The sequence below is a fragment of the Stenella coeruleoalba genome, assembly GCF_951394435.1.
Source record: "Stenella coeruleoalba genome assembly, chromosome: 10".
NCBI lineage: Eukaryota > Metazoa > Chordata > Mammalia > Artiodactyla > Delphinidae > Stenella > Stenella coeruleoalba.
The window spans coordinates 42,230,428-42,250,486 of record NC_137156.1 but is presented as its reverse complement, the minus strand read 5'-3'; the positions used below and the strand labels follow the sequence as shown (position 1 = coordinate 42,250,486).

At 44.7% G+C, this 20,059-nt stretch overlaps 1 protein-coding gene across 1 annotated transcript in view; it reads left to right on the top strand.

Annotated features, from left to right (window-relative positions):
• GCLC (glutamate-cysteine ligase catalytic subunit) overlaps positions 1 to 20,059 on the top strand; it is a 38,721-nt gene that overhangs the window by 7,053 nt on the left and 11,609 nt on the right. The window contains exons 2-6 of the mRNA XM_079935192.1: positions 11,132 to 11,244; positions 12,077 to 12,259; positions 14,461 to 14,574; positions 16,132 to 16,190; positions 16,315 to 16,448. Of these exons, the coding sequence (XP_079791318.1) occupies positions 11,132 to 11,244; positions 12,077 to 12,259; positions 14,461 to 14,574; positions 16,132 to 16,190; positions 16,315 to 16,448 (603 nt within the window). The remainder of the gene's footprint in view (positions 1 to 11,131; positions 11,245 to 12,076; positions 12,260 to 14,460; positions 14,575 to 16,131; positions 16,191 to 16,314; positions 16,449 to 20,059) is intronic.

The following is a 20,059-nucleotide window of genomic DNA, read 5'->3' as shown; positions in this document are numbered from 1 at the left end:
TTAAAATAAAATTGATTTTGTGTATTTATCTTGTATCCTGCAACCTTACTATACTGCTTTTGAACATAGGGAATACAGTTCTAGTAACTGTTTTAATGTCTTTGCTAATTCTATCATCTCTGTCATTTAAAGTCAGGTTCACTTGACTTTTTCTCTACATTTTGAGTAGGTTTCTCTGCTTCTTTGCATGCCTGGTAGTCTTTGATTGGATTCCAGACATTGTGAATTTTACCTCGTTGGGTGCTTGATATTTGCGTTTTCCTAAATGTATTCTTAAGCTTTGTTCTGGAATATAGTTATTTGGAGATGGTTTGATCCTTTCAGGTCTTGCTTTTACAATTTATTCAGCAGGTCCGGAAGAGTGTCACTTTAGGGCTAATTATTCTCTTCTGCCAAGGCAAGGCCTTCAGGTGTACCTTCCTCAATGCCCTGAACTAGGAGTTATTCCATGCTGGCGGGGGGGAGGCACCCTGTCCCAGCTTTGGGTCCTCACCTCTCACGTGTGGGTTGATTTACTACCGAGTCCTTAAGGGGGGGACCCTCTGCAGATCTCCGGAATTGTCTGTGCAGCTCTCCTCTCTTTGGTACTTGGTCCTGTGACCTCTAAATTACTTGGTTTCCTCAGATACTCAGCTCTATCTCTTCAATTCAGGGAGTCCTTCCCCCCATCAAACCCCCACTCCACCGTGGGCTCTGCTTCACCTCCCTGCCCATGGTCTAGTGCCTCTCGCCAGGCAGGAAGCTGGGGCATTTGCAGGGCTCACTCACTTTAAAATTGTCCCTCCTATCACGGGGATCTCTGCCCTTTGTTATCTGATGTCCAGTGTCTTGAAAATTCTTTTATATATTTTCTCTCTTTCTCTCTTTTTTTTTTCAGGGTGGGGGGTGTGAAATTGATCGCTATTACTCCATCTTGAACAGAAGTGGAAGTCTTTCTACCTTTTCTCTGAGCTCTGCTCTCCTTTGTCTGTAAACTTTGTCCAAAGGCTAGCTACCCTCATGGTTATATCTCCAGCAACCTAGATATAGCCAAGTTTTTTAAGTCAGGATTTTCTTTGCCTTTATGCTGTAATGTTCATCACTTAGTACCACTGTTATCATCCTATGACTGGGTATTTGGTGAAAACACAATTATTTTGAAGTTTGCATACATGTTTAAGAATGGACTAACTTGAAGATGGGAGTGCAGCCGCAAGTCTTCCTCCAAACAGTCGTGTGATCTTAGATACAGAACTTAAATTCTTTGGACCACAATTTCCTCATCTGCAAGAATAATCAAAAAATTCTATCATTTGGTTTTGAATTGCATGCTTTTATATGTATATATAATTTCTAATTGTATCTTTTAACAATTTGACTGTTTCAGAATGCTTTAAATGCCACACAACTTACAAAAATCAGGAAATGTGTACAAGAGACAGTAGAATCCGTTTCCTTATCCCGTCACCTTTTGGGTTTTAGGATTTTTCAAAGAGAACGTACTTTACTGGCTACTGAAAAAGTAATCTAATTACAAACCCATAGATACTAGGTTTCTAAAATCTTTTCCTTAACTTCCTAAGTAAACCTGTTTGAACCCCATAATGTTTCTATTAAAAAAAAATAAAAACAAGATATTATCGCAGACTGTTTCCTTCAGAAAAACTGAGACTTAAGCTTCACTTACATGTGGCAAACACTAAAGGCTTTATTTCCATGATGGATGACTTTTAAGTATTTATTGAGTGACTCCTGTTTATCAAGGACTTCCTGTGGTAGGTCATGGGCTTGAAGAGAGAAACCAAGAAAAGGGAGAAACTCCCTGCCCTTGAAGAACTCCAGTGGCATGGCAGGGTCAGGGGACAGGCTGGAGAGAGGAGGGGAGGAGTTTACTCTCTGCCTGGAGATCCTGGGAGTCTTAGAGATGGGGGGCGGAGTGGGGGACCTTCTGGGAGGATCTCAAAGGGAGACAGCGCAAGGGAAGGGTGTGTGCAGACGTGCGACTGTGAAGTGCCTGAAGTTGAGGATCACTGCCGTGGTGTGGGACCAGAGCAGGGCAAGGGGAGTGGCTAGAGGCTGAGGCTGTCGAAGGTCCTTTGTTTTTTGGGGGTTTTTTGTTTTTGTAATTAATTTTTTTATATTGGACTATAGTTGATTTACAATATTGTTAGTTTTAGATGTACGACAAATTGATTCAGTTATACATATATCTTTTTTTAGAATTTTTGAATTTTATTTATTTTTTTATACAGCAGGTTCTTATTAGTTATCCATTTTATACATATTAGTGTATATATGTCAAGGTCCTTTGTAATGGACCATGCCAGGAGACGTGGTATTGTCAGTCCAGGAATCGTACCGGGAGACTAATCCTGGGTCTCTTCGGTGGTGGTGGGGAAAACGGGCTGGGAGGGTAACTAGAGGCTGGCAGCTCCCACTGCAGAGGTTACCTCGATGCTGAGGGAGGGGAGAGAGTGTAGCCTGTGGGGATAGTTCCTGGGGAACTGCTTGGATCTTCTGGTTTGGGACCTCCTAGGTGAAGGAGCCCAGTGCTCATACAGTGGAGATGCGGGGTAGACAGTGCAGAGGGAGCTGGAGCAACATCTGAGCTGGCTGTGTGTGTGGCAGGGCAGCCACGGGCCTGAAGATGGGGTTAAAACCAAGGAGGAGAGCGAGATGACTAACCCAGAGAGGAAGCATGGCCATCCCCTCCGAACCCTGGTGATACACACAGAAGGACCTGGACGTGTGTGGGATCTGGAGAAGGACCAGTGGGGGCAGTAGGACTGCCCTGGGGGCAGGAAGGATGTCAGGCTTTCGAGAGGAGTGCAAGGATGGGAACGGAAGTGAAGCCAGAGTTGGCCGGTTAGGGGACTGGAGGCTTTGGCAGCGACCTATCTCGAACATACTAGAACTTGGGAAAAGAGCAAAAATTGGTTTCCAGCCAAAATAAATGGCTCAAAGCCCATGCATGTTTTCACAGCTTGTAGGGTCCTTGAAATCTTGGTTATGATTTTCAGAAAGAAACAGAATTGAATTGGGAAAGCATATGGGAAAGCATTTTGGTTACTTAGTAGCCACGGGGATTGTATATTGAAACTGATCATAAAGGACTGAGTAATTTAGAATGATGACCCTGAATCTCCTCCACTTAAGGGCTGGGTTTCTCAGACATTGTTTCAGATGTTTCAGGAGTTAAGGAAACATAAATAAGCATCAGACTTCTAGCCAAAAGAGCACATCTTTTATAGGTGTCCAGAAAACTTGGTTATCTAGGTTGGTATATTTTTGCAGCATTCATATGGCCACGGCTCTACTCTGTTGGACACTGTTTGGAGAGCTTGCTGTGTTCTTAGATGTTTGTGTCTGTTATGGTCAGGATTTAGTAATTAAACTTATTTCCACAACAAGATTACAAAAGAACCCCCAAACCAGATGTTCCTAATTACATAAATGTTCACACAAACCCACTGTCTTGTCTCCCATCCCCCAGGCCCTTTTTTCAGTCCTTTGGATTTAGTTAACACCTTCCTTTTTTTGTACTGGATGATGATTTAGCAGAGTTAAAACAAACCCTGAAGGCAAGAGCCTCCATGAAAGTTTACATTTTTTAATTTAAAAAGTTTTTTTGCTTGAAAGGATACACTGAGCACTGTAAGCCTCAGAGGAACGTTAAAGAGGTTATTTGGGAGTGCTTCCCTCATTTCCCGCTCAAGCGTTCACGTATTTACGCAAGTCGGGCACTTGGAAGGCATATCGTCCAACACACCATGCGGCAGCAGCCCTGCCTGTGGTCCTCCCTCCATGGCTGTGTGAGTGGTATCCAGGGCTCAGGAGCTGCCGGCCCCAAAACACAGACAGCGAGAACTAGGAAGCAGGCAAAAGCCCTCTGGGTACAGAGTGCATGCACTTTACTCCTGGAAGCCTGTCTCAAGCCCTCACCCGGAGATTGCTCACTTTGTCCACAATTCCTGCAAGCTGGTCATTTCCTTCCACGGTTCAGGATGAACTACAAAAAATCAGTCGAGGCAGCAATCAGAGACCAAGTCGGAGAGCAGCTTGGAAAAGCAGATCTCGACACGGCAGCCGGTGCCTCCCAGGGCCTTGCTCTGTTAAAGAAATGAAATTGCCCCGAGTCTGAAGCCTTAATAAAAAAAGTGGAAGTATGTTTAGTATCTTCTTATTGTAGCAGAAGAGGATGTAATCAATTTTAGAAAGATTTCCACTGATGTATGCATACAATTTAAAAGATCATGTGCTTAGAAGGGGTGAGCTTTAGGTAGCAAGACGATGCATTTGAAAAAAATTCCCTTCCTGGCAATGCAGTGTGTGCTGTCTTATCTTTGAGAGGGAAAGAAAAATGGATGGTTTTATACCACAAGAACTTCTGGAAGAGTTTAATGACAGACATAGTAGTTTAGAGTTGGAAGGGACACTTTGTTAGATTAGGACATGTTCCAAATGTCCATAATTGTAATATTTGTGAGGAGAGAGGGGAAATTAAGACTGCTCTGGCCTGGGTAACCACTTCCACAACTCCACAAGGCACTAGTGTGGGTGGCACCCCTGGGCATGGGACAAGAGAGGTCCTAGTGTTGGGGGTTAGCCAAGGTTGCTCTGAAGAGGTAGCACGTGACTAGAGCCCATCGGGAGCCAGCTACTTGAGGGGCTGCGGTCAGAGCTTTCCAAGCAGAGAACAGCGGTGCTGTCCAGGCCCTGGAGTGGTTGACTGGTGGAGAAGCAGAAGGAAGGCCTGTGTGGGGGCAGCCTGGGGGGCGGGGCTGGAGTGGAGGGGCGGCACACGTGGTGAGGGTGCTAAGATGTGCTGAGTTTGAGCCATTTGAAAGTGTCCGGGAGGGGGGTGACTTGACCTGTGCCCACTGTCGCAGAGCTGGCGGTGTTCTGCATGAAGTCTTTCCTTGTCCTGAGACCGCGAGTGCCTGAAACAAACACAGCGCGAAACGGTATTTGGGTGAAATAGTACTTCTTTTCCATGAATGACATATTCTGGTATTTATTACTCATTTCAACGTTTTTTGGTAATGTTGATTACAGGCCACCATGGACCCATAAGAACACTTAAAAGACACTGTTCTGCCTCAATACGTGTGTCCCTGCCCGAGAGCTAGAAAATCATCACTAACACGTGAGGATATGTGTACTCAGCTACCACTTTAGGCACTTGACACATTACTTTGTGTGCTCCTCCCCGGTGGCCCCTTGAGGTAGGCGTTATCCTCATTTTATAAAAGAAAAAAACACAGATGTTACTAAGATTCAAACTAGGCTCCAACCCGAGGCGAGGCTGGAGGTGGAAGGGAAAGGCGTAGAGTGTGGGGTGGGGTAACAAGGCAGGTGGGCTGCTTTGATAAAGGTCTCGAGCAACAAGTGCAAGCTTCGGTGTTTTTGGTTACCAGATGATCAGCGGTTCCCTCCTAGTGAAATGCCAGCTACACTTTCAGATCTGAAAAGTCGAGGATGTGTGGTCAATTTCTCGGTCCGCAGGGCAAATGCTAACAGGTTTAGCAATGTGGCTGCGGCCTTTCCAGCTAATCTTCTGCTGGCAGCCTAGCCCTGTGAAAGGGCAGACACGGATGAGCCTCTGTGGGGATGAGGCTGACCTCACTTGATAGCTATGCTGCCAGGCGGACCTTGTCCCGGGCCGCAGGTAGTGGGCCAGCATCAGAGCCCCAAGTCAGGAGCTCTGGTTTAAACTCAAACAGAGATTGTAATCCTTTCCCGTGAATTCCAGGTATGGCCGGAAGGGGTTTGTCTTAGCACGTCTTGCATCCTACAGACCCTGTCTTCAGCAGGTTAGAATTGCTGTCTTGGTGGGACCTGCCTCAGCATCCAGGCACCCTCAGATGCGGTTATGAAGGAGACCCTCACTGTGGTGGAATGGCATTGCACTTGGAGGTCTGGAATCGCTGTCGCCTGCCCCTGGGGGCCCAAGGGCCCCTCTGAGCACAGCAGTGACTTAGGAGTTGCACGTCCTGTTTCGGCACTGGATCTAGGTCTCTTTAGAAAGCATCACCCTCCCTTTGTTGGGTGGGTTAATCTATCACCAGTTCCTAAGAACTAAAGCCCTGAATTTCTTATCTCTCGATGGTGGTCCCTGAATTTGGGCCAACTTCATCTCTAAACACACTTACAGGGACCTAGCTTGCTTTGTCAGTCACCTGCTCCAGGAGTGCCTGGGGCCCTGAGCCAGCCCTGCTGAAGCCCTGAGTTCTCCTTTACCTCGTGGGAGTCCTTCAGGGGCCCTGACCTCTCACTCCCTCACCACCCCCTCCCCACCTAAGCACTGCAGAGCAGTTGGTCCAAGACACCCTCTCTTGTCAGCCGCGCGGTGACCAGGACCCTGTTCTCAGGAAAGAAGCAAAGAATTCACTTGTCCTCAGAACCCAGAAGCTATAGTACTAACCTGCAGGTGTTTTGAGGTAAATAAGAACTATTTATATTTACAGTATTATTTCTTTAGGAGGACGTGTCTTCTGGCTTAGGTTTCTAAGTTGCAGAGTGCCCGTGTTGGTGGCCACAGCAAACATCTCCTTTGGTAACTTCACGTGATGTGCTCTCTTTTTAGAGGTTAATTTGTGGGAGCAGACTGGTTGGGTTCTACTTTGGTTCAGAAATAAGGTAGGAGTGACTTAGCCTGGTCTTTGTAACCATCAGAAAATGAAAACTGACACACGCCTGAAGTGTAGTGGCATGGTTAAAAAAAATCAGCCAGTGTCAATTCAGAGGCCCAGAAAGTAAATGTCTCACACCATTTGTAGGACATGAAAGAGCAGATCGGCATGCGGGGCTTTCCTTTGCACCAGCAGTAATGCATCAGTAAGTGTGTCCAGATATAATTCCGAGAGGTGATTTCTCTCGGGTTTAAGTCCAGTGCTGTCCAGTACAACTTCCTGCAGTAATTGAATTGTTTGCGATATCGTTAGGGACTTGGGAACTGAAATTTTTATTTTACTTTAATTTAATTTTATTTTTTACAAGTTTATTTATTTTATTTTTGGCTGCATTGGGTCTTCGTTGCTGTTTTCTCTAGTTGCAGCAAGCCAGGGGCTACTCTTCATGGCGGTGCACAGGCTTCTCATTGGGTGGCTTCTCTTGTTGCGGAGCTCTAGGTGCGTGGGTTCAGTAGATGTGGCACATGGGCTCAGTAATTGTGGCTCACGGGCTCTAGAGTGCAAGCTCAGTAGTTGTGGCACACGGGCTTAGTTGCTCCACGGCATGTGGGATCTTCCTGGACCAGGGCTCCAACCCGTGTCCCCTGCATTGGCAGGCAGATTCTTAACCACTGCAACACCAGGGAAACCCTACTTTAATTTTAAATCTAAAAAGGTCACACGTGCCTAGTGTCTACCATAAAGGAGAGGGTGTTTTTTTTTCCTTTCCTTTATCGAAAGGTGTCATTGTCCCCTTTATGAGATTCATCACAATTTTCTCTGCTCTCTACTGAATCTTAAAATTTTTCACTGAGGCTTCATATTACTAATCTTGGCATGTGAAGAATTTGTTTTGGGAATGATGCAAGGAAGTTACTTTACGTAATCGTATAGGAAATTCATCATTTTACGCAGTGTTAAAATTGAGATTAAAGAACCTCCTGCTCTGTTAGCTGAAGTCCTGGTCTAGGACACTGGAGGAAGACCAGGCCAGGGCAAGGCCACGTTTATTTTGTGTAAACTTCCCTGACGTGCACCCTGTGTTATTCTGTGGTATGAAATGGCATTTCATAGTGGGGGAAAAGTCAGAATATAGCAGATATTATAAGAATTTGATGTAACTTTATTTTTGGCCTGTGTGTTTCTTTTTTTTTTTTTTTTTGAAGTATAGTTGATTTACAATGTTGTGTTTCAGGTGTACAACAAAGTGATTCAGTTATACATACATATATATACACATACATATATGTGTATACACATATATATATTCTTTTTCAGATTCTTTTCCCTTATGGGTTATCACAAAATATTGAGTATAGTTCCCTGATGTAACTTTAGAGTAAACTACGAAAACGTTTCCTTTTGGGGAAAATAGAGCAGTTTAAAATAACATTTCAACAGTTATAGTCTAAAATGTCACCATATACAAAGGGTTCCTGGACCTGTGGTGGTCACCTCAAGTTCACCCACTGTTTCAGGCACAGCTGCTCTTCTGGTCTTGCCACACAGGTCTTCCCTAAATCACTACAAGTGATTTTGAAACCAAGTAGCATCACCGTTGGTTCTAGGACCCCTTTGGGTGCTCCAGGCTTGAGTGTCTTGCTAGATACGGAAATGGGGGCCATCCAACTGGATGGTTGAAAGTGCTCAAAAATACTGGTCATTACTATTTGGCTGTGTGAGGAAACCATCTTCTGGGCAGAAGGCACAGTCACTAGCTTTAAAACAGTTTACAGTCTAGAGGCGGGACTACTGTGACATGGTCTCCAGGGATGGGCCCAGTTTAGTTTATCTGCATCTCTGGGCAGCCAACCAGGTGATTACGCTGCAGTCAGGGTGGTGGTCAGGGGAAGCTCAGGGGTCAGGAGTGGGGGCTGTATTTATGACGACCCTCTCCTTTGCCTGGCCACCCTCCTCCCCCCAGGAAACCTTCTGATACCCCAGGCGGGACCAGACCCTCCTGTTACACGTGCCCCAGACCATTTAGCTCCCTTGAGTTGCTGGCTGTCATTTCAGCCACCTGTGAGCTTGACAGCAGGAGCCACATCCACCTGGCTCTGTGCAGTGCTCCCAGCACCTGCCGACCACAGGACTTTGGGTGAAAGGACAAAGGGTGTGGAGGCAGCAGGACGCTGTGTTTCAGCACTGATGGGTCATCAGCTAGTTAGAGCCTTATCACAAGATGGCTGCAGGCTTGTTCAGGAGTCGGTGTAAGGAGAAAACCAGGTCTCTTAGATGCAATGGGTGGTTCCCGCCGAAGTCAAGACTGCTTACTGCTTGGGCCAGTGGAATGGAGGAGCTGGCCCTGAATCCTGAATTGTGAATTCCTTTAGGGTGGCTGCGGACCCCGCCCTGCAGCCCAGTCCTCCTGGGCTGAGTTACCCCGCACCTTCCCCCTCCTCGGCCTGACCACCTGGTTGCAACCCCTTCTCCAGGGTGCAAGGAGGCCAGAGTCTTCATCCCAGTGCCTGGGAAGCAATGTAGGACCTCACTGTCCCACAGGGACGCAGTGATGGGTTCCCTGTCTCCAGAGGTCAGACGCATGATAGGTTAAATACTTCAGAGAAGTGGCCCAGAGACCTTTGTATAACATTGTTTCAAAGGAATTTGAAAATTCCTTTTTTCTAATGTACACAGAAATTGACAGAGGAGCTTTCTCAAAGTACAATCTCCCTAAATAGGGAACTGCCTGTAGCTGCTTCTGAGTCTTATGGAACTAGATTGTTACCAAATTAAGTGCTGTTTTCACCTCAGCGCTGATGACTTGAACTCATCAGTAAGACAAACTCTCCTGTCTGTTCAGGCTGCTGTAACAAATACCACAGACTGGGTGGCTTAAACAACAAACATTTACTTCTCACAGTTCTGGAGGTTGGAAAGTCCATGGTCAGAGGTGCTGGTAGATTTGGTTTCCAAGTGAGGTCCCTCTTCCTGGCTTACAAAGGGCTGCCTTCTCGCTGTGTTCTCACACAGTGGAGAGAAATCATCTTTCTCGTCTCTTCTTATAAGGGCACAAATCGCGTCACAAGGGCCCCACTCTCCTGATCTAATTACCTGCCCCCCCCAAGGCCTCACTTCTAAATACCATCACATTGGGGGTTAAGGGCTTCAACATAAGAATGGTGTGGGGGGCACTAACATTCAGTCCATAACAACAACTAATAAAAATTCATCAAAAGTTTATTTTTGTTGTCATCTAAACCTGCCAGGCTATTTCCCTATGGTTACTAACATTTTTTCCCCCTTTTATATTTCTTAGCTGAAGGGCAAACCAGTCTCTTGAATAGTACTATTTCTGTGATAGGGAGGACTGACTCAGATGCCTTCCACCTGGGACAGTGGGTCTGCAGACCAGAGCCCCCCTCAAAGGGGGGCTGCCCAGCCCCAGCCCCTCTGGACCCAGGCCTCCTGCTGGGCTTCTGCACTTTGGTTTGTTTTTAAGGCTGGGATCTGGATTTACATGTGAAATGTCAGGTAGATAAGGTAGATAGTGGATGTATTGTTGCCTTTCTCTTTTATAATAAGCCAAACAACGTACTTTCTGGGGGCTGGTCTGCCACGTGCCACAAGTTTGCCATCCGTGTCTTGGGGTCGTGTGCGAAGGGTGCTCTCAAGGGTTTGCCTGACTGATCCAGCTCCAGTCTTTTCACCTACCTTTGGATGATGTGTGTCTATATTAACCGTGAATAGGGAGTCACAATCTTCATTATTAATAGCAACTATCATGACTTAACAGCGTGCGATTTCACGGAAAACAAATGCAGGTTCTGTTTGTACTCTGCCCAGAAAAGTCTTACTTTGGTATTTCACTCTTGATTTTTTATCAGAATTCCACCAGGTATTGTTATGAATGCACTAGTGCACCTTGCGTTGTAAATTCTGTATGAGTTCAGAGTGGGGAAGTGGTCTTAAATTATTCCTGAAAAACCAAAACAAAATTGCCAAAACTCCTAAACTAATACCTCTACATTGGTGTATTTGATTTTGATTTAACTGTCCATTAGTGAGGCTCATAGTGGGATGATTAAATAACCTACCAGTGAGGAAGGATAATCTACCTTGATTAGAACGCTCAGGTAACCCCTTTCATAAACTTACAGTAAACCCACCGAGGAAATACGTTGTAAACTGCGACTACTACGTGCAACTGCGATTTACAGAATCCTGGCTTTGAAATACTTCTTTCTCGAAGGACAATTTGTCAGAATGGGCATCCTGACCTTTCTATAAGGTGTTAAGTAGAACGAGGGAAGACGGAATCCCGTAAGAGTCCTTGTACTCCCACAAGGCCACTGTTGGCCATTCTCTCCAGGTTTTTGCATTATGCAAACCTCACTCAGTAAGCACCGTTGTGTAAGCAGATGTGACTCCTCAGGACACTGTCATCCTTTCCAACCTTCACGTTTCCCTACTTTTCCTAAAGGTCGCATCAAGCACGAGTCTGGAGGAATGTTCATCTTTCTCTCCTTTATTTTCAATAGGTGGAATACATGTTGGTATCTTTTGATCATGAAAATAGAAAAGCCCAACTGGTACTGTCTGGAGAGGAACTTCTTGAAACTCTGCAAGAAAAGGGGGAAAGGACAAACCCAAAGTAAGCTGATGTACTGAAGGCTTCTTTGAGAGTTTCTGAAACTGTTAGAACCACTGGAATATCATCTCTCCTCCCACATACAGGAGACAGGAGAGCACAGCAGTTTAGGGCTCTGGCTCTGGTTCCCAGTTGCCTGGGTTCAAATCCTGCTTCCTCTGCTTAATAGCTGGGTATCCTTAGGTGGGGTACTTAACTTCTCTGTGCCTCAGTTTCCTCAACTGTAAATCAGGGATAATAATACCTACCTCTTAGGGTGTAGACATTCTAAATACGTTAGTAAGCACTTAGAAGAGTAAACTCAATATAAAGTTTGTTTACTGTTTAAATATTTTTTTAAAAAATTGGCAGTTACCAAGATCACAGACCATGGTGTCAGGGAAAACTTGCAGATGGGTTTTGCTTGGCTGGCAGGATATTTTTAAAATATTTCTTTATTTCAGTAGACAGAGGTGAAGGGGGCATGTACCTCCAGTTCATTTTTCTACCCACTACATTTTGGGAGGCTGGGTTTGCATTTGGAACCCAGTCTTAAACTGAAGGAGGCCTTAAATCCCCACGTCCTTCCCCGCAGAGTGGACAGGCTTGCTTGCCTTGGACAGCGCATGCCCTGTGTGTGTCTCAGTTACTTATAAATATTTTAGACCCAGCACTTGTAACCCTTATGTAGTTGAAAAGCTGTGGAAGATTAACAGCCACTGGGAATTGTAAAGAGTTCTTGGCTTCTTGTATACCCAGTCGTTTCTAAATTTTTGGAAGCAACTTTTTCAAAACTAAAAATGGAGCAGACTGCAGCAGAAGAATAAGATGGACTGAAACCTTTTCTCCTCTGTAGCCACCCTACCCTTTGGAGACCAGAGTATGGGAGCTACATGATCGAGGGGACACCTGGCCAGCCGTACGGAGGGACCATGTCTGAGTTCAACACCGTCGAGGACAACATGAGGAAGCGCCGCAAGGAAGCGACATCTCTGCTGGGGGAAAACCAGGCCCTCTGCACAATCACTTCGTTTCCCAGGTTAGTCCCTGTGTCAACGTGCATGGCTGGCATTTCAGAGCATCCGGGTATCAAGAGAGCAGATCACAACCCAGCACTTGACCCCACAGCTCTCATGCTTTGCAGACAGTTCATCCTCATCACACTGTGTCTGGTAGAATCTGTAACATTAGAGCTGCAGGCAGAGTCATATGCCAGCCTCTGCCGGTGGAGGTGGTGGCCAGGGGGACTGTGGAAGGACCCGAGGGCCACAGACTCCGCAGGCCGAGGGGAAGGAGCAGTGCACAAGGAAGGATGTGCGTTACCCCCAGATCAGATCAGAGGGCCCCCCGACGGGGGGATGGCATCAGCGCTCCCAGGGTCTGTTGATACATATTAACAAAGAACAAGGGAGTCACTGGGTCACGTTTGGATTGTGCTGAAAAGATTTAGGATTTGTCATCAAATCTAGTTATGGCTAAAGTTTCATAAGAGTAAATATAAGGTAAATATGAACAGTGAAATTCTGTCCTTAGCTTAGTATGAGGTACGTAAATATCACACAGTTAGTTATACATAGGACCTGTATGCAAGAATGCAGTTCTACCAAATCGTAAATCTGGTTATCTCTGCTAGATATCTGTCAGACTGTGGCAAAGTATGCTTACCTCCCCAAAGTTCAAAAGCACTTTGGGGATTGGTATCCGTGGCCTGGAACACTCTGAACTATTTTTATGCTTTCTTTTTCTTTCCTGATAAATGTCCACGATGAACATAGGCATTCATAGTCACACCACTGGTCTTAGGACACTTAAAGGGAATTTTGTTTTTTAAAATCTCCATGGTCACATATAAATAGTTGAAACCTTATTTAAGCAACTCATCAGACATTTAGAGAAGTATCTTTTTCCTTCTCTTAAGTTATTATGAAGGGAGGAGAGTTGAGCTAGGAATAAGTTTTATTCTAAAAATCTAATTTTTTTTAAAAAGCCTAACCATATCTTTTATGGTGAGAGGGTATTTTTGGATTTGTAAACAAAACAAAGATAATAATTATTTGTTTACATCCACAGTTAAATGATAAGGGAAGTTTTATTTCGGGATCAAGAGGGAGAGCAAGACTCAGTTTCTTCAGTGTAAACAGGGTGATTCTCTTTCCGTAAACAGATGCAACTGTAGTGTGGCCTAGCAACCCTAACAGTGGTCGTGTGACTGTTTACATTTAAATCAATCCGACTTGTATACAATGAGAAGTTCAGTTCCTCAGTCTCATTCGCCTCCTTCCACCTGCTCAGTACCCACCTGGGCAGTGCAGGTCGTGAGCATTTCCATCCCTGCAGAGGTTCCGTGCGACGGTGCTGGCCTGGAGGAAAAGTGGGGCTGGGGGTGCGGGTCTGAGTCCTGGCTGCCCGCTTCCTGCCAAGTACACACGTGCTTCTCCAGCCTGATTCCGGTCAGCAGAGAGACCCCCAGATCTCAGTTTGTCACTCTCTGCAAGGGCTTTTCCTAAGGCTGCAGGCTGTCAGTGAATAATGTACGGAGCTGCAGGAGCTCTGAGGAGCCCCATCATAGCTGGGGCTGTTTTCCAGATAAGATCAGCAAGTTCAGTTTTTGTTCACAAGGCGAACATGGGCGGCCAGTTTTATAAAAGGTGAGGTTGAAAATAAGGCACCGGCTAGTCTTGGCTCCCAAGCCAGAAGTTTCCCACTGCCGATCTACACCCTGCTTTGTTTCTCTGTTGGAATTAAAGCTCTTCCTCAGGTCAAGTGAGATAATAGGGTTGGGTTTCAGCCTCCAGAGGGAGATCCTGGGGGTGGACAGGGGCACCGGCAGAGAACCTGCCTGATCTGGACGGAATCATGAGGTGCCTGGCAGAGGCAAGGAGCAGGAGGCCTGTCCCAAGTCGAACCAAGCTGATGGGGAGGTGGTAGTGTGCAGGGGTCAGAGCTGGTAAAGGAAGACGCCTCAGAAACCGCGTGGGGGAAACAGCCAAGGCAGCCAGGACGTAAGTAAGCGCTCTGCAGACCCTGAGTGGACGGAGGCTTCTGATAAAATCGGCAAAAGGGCTGCAGTCACAAGAGAAGAGCTTGGTGAGCAAGGCAGACTGCAAAGGCGTGGCTGCGAGGGGCACAGTGTTTGCAGAACACCTGTGTGCCGGACCCCTGAAAAAGGCAACGTTACACATGCATGTTTTTAATCCCTGAAGACAGATTCTATCTCTTTAGTTCTTCAATTTCTTGTAGATTAGGCTGCCCTGGGTTCACACTGCCCGAGTTCAAGCCCAACCCAGTGGAAGGAGGAGCTTCCAAGTCCCTCTTCTTTCCTGATGAAGCGATAAACAAGCACCCGCGCTTCAGGTAAGTGTGTGGATGACTCAGATCCCTGGATCCCTGCCCTGGGGGTGCAGTGTCCCTCCTGGAGTCATTACTGAGCGGTTCCTGAACTCCAGCTCCTGTGGTAATTAACCAGAGGAGCCCACAGACCCACAGCTACGCCTGTTCTCGGTCCCCCAAGGCTGCTCGGTTGGTGCTGCTTGTTTCCAGGCTGGATCTGCCTGTTTTCCAAGTGACCCTAACGTTGTTCACTTAGCCACAGATGCATTTCAATCCTAGTTCTGTTAACACCTGTTTGGAGAAGCTTTCTTGTCATCACTTTTACCTTTTCCTCCTCTGAAAATGACCGCCAGTCTCTGTGGTCTTCTCATCCCACTCCATATACCTTGACAGTAAGGTAAAATGTGTACAATACCTGTGTATATAGTAGGCACGCTCTACCTTCTGTTCCACTAACTCCTAAGTCTGTTGGTCTGTAGTTTTAATTCTAGGGTTTCAAGTTGCTTCAGTCTGATCTCAGCTTTGGACCTTTGAGTCTCACCTGTCATCCTGAACCTGGGCTCCTGACCTAGAGTTAGGGACCTGTGACTTCTCAGTGTTCATTCCTGTAACGGGTCTGCACACCTGCGACGTGCAGAGTCCGTGGGGAAGATAAAGACATATAAACATAGTTTCCGACATCAAGTGTTTATAGTGTGCCAAGGGGAAGGTGGAGATATTCAGCTGCAAGAAAAGGTAGATTATGACAGGTGTCCAAAGATGATAACACCAGAGAGAGGAAGGTGCTTCTGACTGAGGGGGTCAAAAGCAGGCCTCCTGAGAGAGGTGGCATTTACACCGTCGACAGCAGCACTGCCCAGTAAAACCATGGTGCAAGCCACACGTGTAATTTTAGTAGTAATTTTGTAGCCACCTTAAAAAAGTGAAAAAGGTGGACTTATAGTGTATTTTATTTAACTCTATAGATCCAACTTGTGACCAGTATTTTTTAATTATTAATAAGTTTTACTTTATTTCTGTACCAAGTCTTCAGAATGTGCTGTGTGTTCACCCTCAGAGCACATTTTAATTAGGACTGGCCGCACGTCCAGTGCTCACAGCCACAGCTTGCCTAGGGGCTTCTGGATCAGACATCGCAGGCTGGAGGATAGTATTAATGCTGCAGGATGGGTGGAGGGAGTGATGAGGTTCTGGGGTCCAGAGATGCCCGGGGAACATGAGTACCACAGTTTGGCTCAAGTCTTTGGACTTAGCATGGAAAATGTTAGAAACATACGGTGAGGCTAGACCACGGCAGACCTTGGACACTTGAGCTTGGTTTGGTGAGTCACACGGAGCCGGGGATCAGGGCTTGGGCAGGAGAGAGAATGACATTCTCAAACAAGAACCAGGGGACGTGGTATTAATGCAAAGCCTTCTTTCAGGAAATCCCCTCAGTCTCTCGGTCCACATGAATTTTCGGTAGGGATGTCTTAGAGGATTAGTTTGAGGGAGGATTTCATTCCATGTACTTGCATATTGTCAAATTCTTCTTTTGCTTCTTAGGTGACCAACTTAGGACATTTGTTGTCTGTTTTTTAGTACCCTCACCAGGAACATCCGGCACAGAAGAGGAGAAAAGGTTGTCATCAACGTCCCAAGTGAGTCTACAGAGGTGGCGGGTGGGAGGGGACCCCCCCCCATTGTTGTTAATCCTTGACTCTCACCCATTTCCTGCTCTTTTCTTTCTTTCTTTTTTTTTTCTTTTTTCAATTAATACTGCAGTATTTAAGGACAAGAATACACCATCTCCATTTATAGAAACATTTCCTGAGGATGATGAGGCAGCAAAGGCTTCTAAGCCCGACCACATTTACATGGATGCTATGGGCTTTGGGATGGGCAATTGCTGTCTGCAGGTATCATTTCAAATATCCAGAGAGGCAAGCTGTCCTCATCCGTTTCTATTTGTTAACTTCTTTTCTTTATATGTGCATGTTTCCTTTTTAAAAATCACATTTTAATCAGGTTGAAATAGTAACTAGTACTTCTTTCTGAAAACCAATGCAGTTATCTTAGTAAATTCACTGGAAGTTGTCTCTGGACGGAATCTACAGTTCACTACGAAGACATAGTTGTTAATGAACTTAAAAGGTGAAATATTCTGCAGTCACTGTCTCTGTTCTCTCTGTGCCTCATTTTTGCTGCCATCTAGTGACTAGCTTTGAGATTGTAAACATTGCTCAAATCTTATCATTTCTGAAAATGAATTCTGGATGCACTCCAGTGAGCTTGTGATCCAAGGGAAGGATTATTTGGACTTTAAATTTTTATTTTCCTGCAAGGCCATCTAGTGTTATAAAAAGAATAAATATTTAGCAGCCCATGTTTGCCTTACCCCTGGCTAAGTTTCACAGGAGGTATTGTAGAATAGCCTTTCTCTCAATGACTTGGTTAAAACTTCCCCTGGATCTAATCAGATTACTGGCACCTGTGGCAGGGATGGTGTCCCACCACACAGGGGACCTGGAGCGGGGAGCAGGAACCCATCGGGCTGCCCACAAGCCTGTGTCTGGGCTTTAGCTGTGATTTCTCAGGTATTTGGGTAACTCTCCTTCTTCTGGTCTTGGTTTTCTCAACAGCTGAAAGAAGGATTTATATTAAGGCTGCTTCTAGGTCTGTCTCTGAGCTAATATTCTTTAATTGTTTTTATTAACAACAGTATTGGTTTTAACCTTTAATTTGTTTAAAATCATGTTAGAACAGAAGTAAAAGTGGCACAAAATTAGAAGTTTCAAACTGAAACTTTCAAAAGAAAAAAAGAGGGCCTCTTGTTATTATCCAAGGAGATTTTATCCAGTTCTGATTATTTGCTGATTGGAGCAGTGTGAAGTCTGACCCCACATGAGCACCCCCCAGCCCACCCCCAGCCCTCAGTCTGCCTGCCCTCCACACGGCTGGGGACCCAGCATCCCATCATTTCAGGCAGCTGCACACAGACACACACCTTCTTGCACATGTATCTTGGATGTGTTTATTTTACAACTACGTATAATCAAAATTGAATGCCAGAGTCAGATTTTTACATGCTAAGTGTGTTCAAATAACCATGGCCAAGGATACCATTTCCCCTGCTTTCCCTGACTTATATAGGTGGCATGAAGCGTGTCTTCCAAACAAACCTAGGCTATGAGTTTCCTTCCAGATGGACACACTTCATAAAAAAGAGACCTGTTGACTTTTAACTGCCTTATCTGCTTCCCTATCTTAATTCCAAATATTGCTAAAGAGAACCATTAAGCTCTAGAACTTAGAGTGCACAGCTTTAAAATCTATCAGTGCTCTTGAAGGACCGATTGCCTCTTTTTCTTGGTTTAATATTAAACCAGGGTGTTTTGCCATGGACAGCACAGTTGCCCCATTCCAAAGGGATAGTCTTTCCCTTGAAACACTGTGTTTACACAAATAAATATGTCCTAATGGTAGGTAGTTTACATTTTTATTGCTTGTAGATACAGTTTTCCATCCAATTTAAGCTTTGTCATGGGTTTAAGGTTGTTTTCTTTTTCTCAGTGGTGTGTCCAGCCACCCCACTTTCAATACTCCACTTAAAAGTCTTTAGCACAGATAATGTAAGTATATGGTAAATGAGACAAATTCCATCAATCACCACAGAAATCTCTGCTTTATCTCTTAAGTGGAACACTAGAAACTACTTATTACAATAAGGCAAAAAAAATGGTTTCAAAGTTTTTGTTTGTTTGTTTTTTAAGGTTACTGAGCATCTTACTGTACAGAACAAAAAGTACTTCAACTATATTCAAATTCTTGACTCTTGGTGGGGGACTTTGCAGGAATCATTTAATAAGTTCATGCATATTGTGATAGGCTTCCCCCCGCCCCCCAAGAAAATCCTATGGCTTCGACACTGGGTTCTGGACAAATTTTAGATATTTAGGTTTCTAACATCAATTTTTCATACTTTCTCTTTTTTTTTCCCTCATCAGTTTCCTGGTGACATTGCTTCTTTTCTTTATATGATACTTTAAAAGGATACCAGAATCCAAAACCGTTCATATATTCATATCTTTTTAAGGTGTTAAGAACTCTTTTTTTTCTTCCCCCATTAAAGCCTTTACCACAGTGATGTCTCAATGGCTCAATCAGCCCTGGGGTAAAGAAGCTAGTTACTAAATATACTTAGAATAACTAAGTCGTATCACTGTTCTAACTCGGCTATTGAATTCCAAGTGCCAGTTTTCTTAAGCATATTTTTCTAGGGTTGACTTTTTCAGAATTTGCCTGTGAATTGTCTAGTATATACTAGGCCATCTAAGAGAAGCCAATCAAAAACCTGAAAAGAAAAAATGCTTGTCATAGGATCTTCTTAAAAACAAAAATAACAGACTCTAAAATAGCTAAGAGTAACTCAAAAAAGGACCTAAATAAACTAAGAGATGTATGTTCAAAAGCATTCAGCAGTCAAAACACTTGGGGGAACATTTAGGTATCCCTGATCTCAATCCATATAAGTTTGGGCTATAGGGTCAGCTTTTCAAGTATCCCACCATTTTATAAAAATAAAACTTATCTTTGCTCCTGTGTTCTCCTTTTTAGCACCCTCTTTCCTTCAAGATACTCTATTCACTTAATAAATATTAAGGACTAAGTGGGTGTCAGACCCTGTCCTACACACTGGGGATAGAGAACCGCAAGGCAGACCCCTGCCCTCCTAGGGGCTTACACTTTAGGGGTGGGGTCACAGCAGATAAACCTGTAAATACTCTGCTCGCCATCTCCCCCACTTCTCATTTAACTCTTACCCACAGACAAGCTGATTTCTGCATTCCCACCTCTTGGCAGAAACTGCCCTGGTTTGGGTTATTAGTGACCTGTCAGTTCTTCTCAATTTCTGTTTTCACCTTTGACATTCTTGCTCCTTTACACCTGTGACACAGCTCTTCTCCGTGTGTTGAATTAATTTGTAATGGCTGGGTACCTATCATTATGTTTTAATTAAAATATAGCACTGACTTAATAATTCACATAGAAATGGTAGGAAAGTCAGGACACAGTAAATGGTCTGAATCATCGTTTTCTGTAGTAGTCAGTCACCACACTGACGTGAAATGCCATGAATTCAGCGGTTAGACCCTTGAGTCTCCAACAGAAGTCCTCTGCCATTTAAACAAAAACCAAAACAAAACAAAAAAAAGCAAAGTTGAGACCTGGCTAAAACTACTGGAACTAACAGGTTGCGATTAGAATAGTAAACATTCACTCAGCTGCTAGTTCAACTATTAAGCACTTAAATTATTTACTGCACCAACACAAAATCCAAACTGTCATTATTAAATAACAACAGAACATGAGCACTGTTCCCAGTTTGCAGTTATTACAAGTGTGCCAACACAACCACAATTTGCGGTCCCTGCCCCTTCCGCGGCCCCAGCCCTGCAGAGGGCAGCACTTTTTTTTTTTTTGGTTTCTTTTGGGTAATTGCTTTAAGAGGATTTGCACTAATCAATTA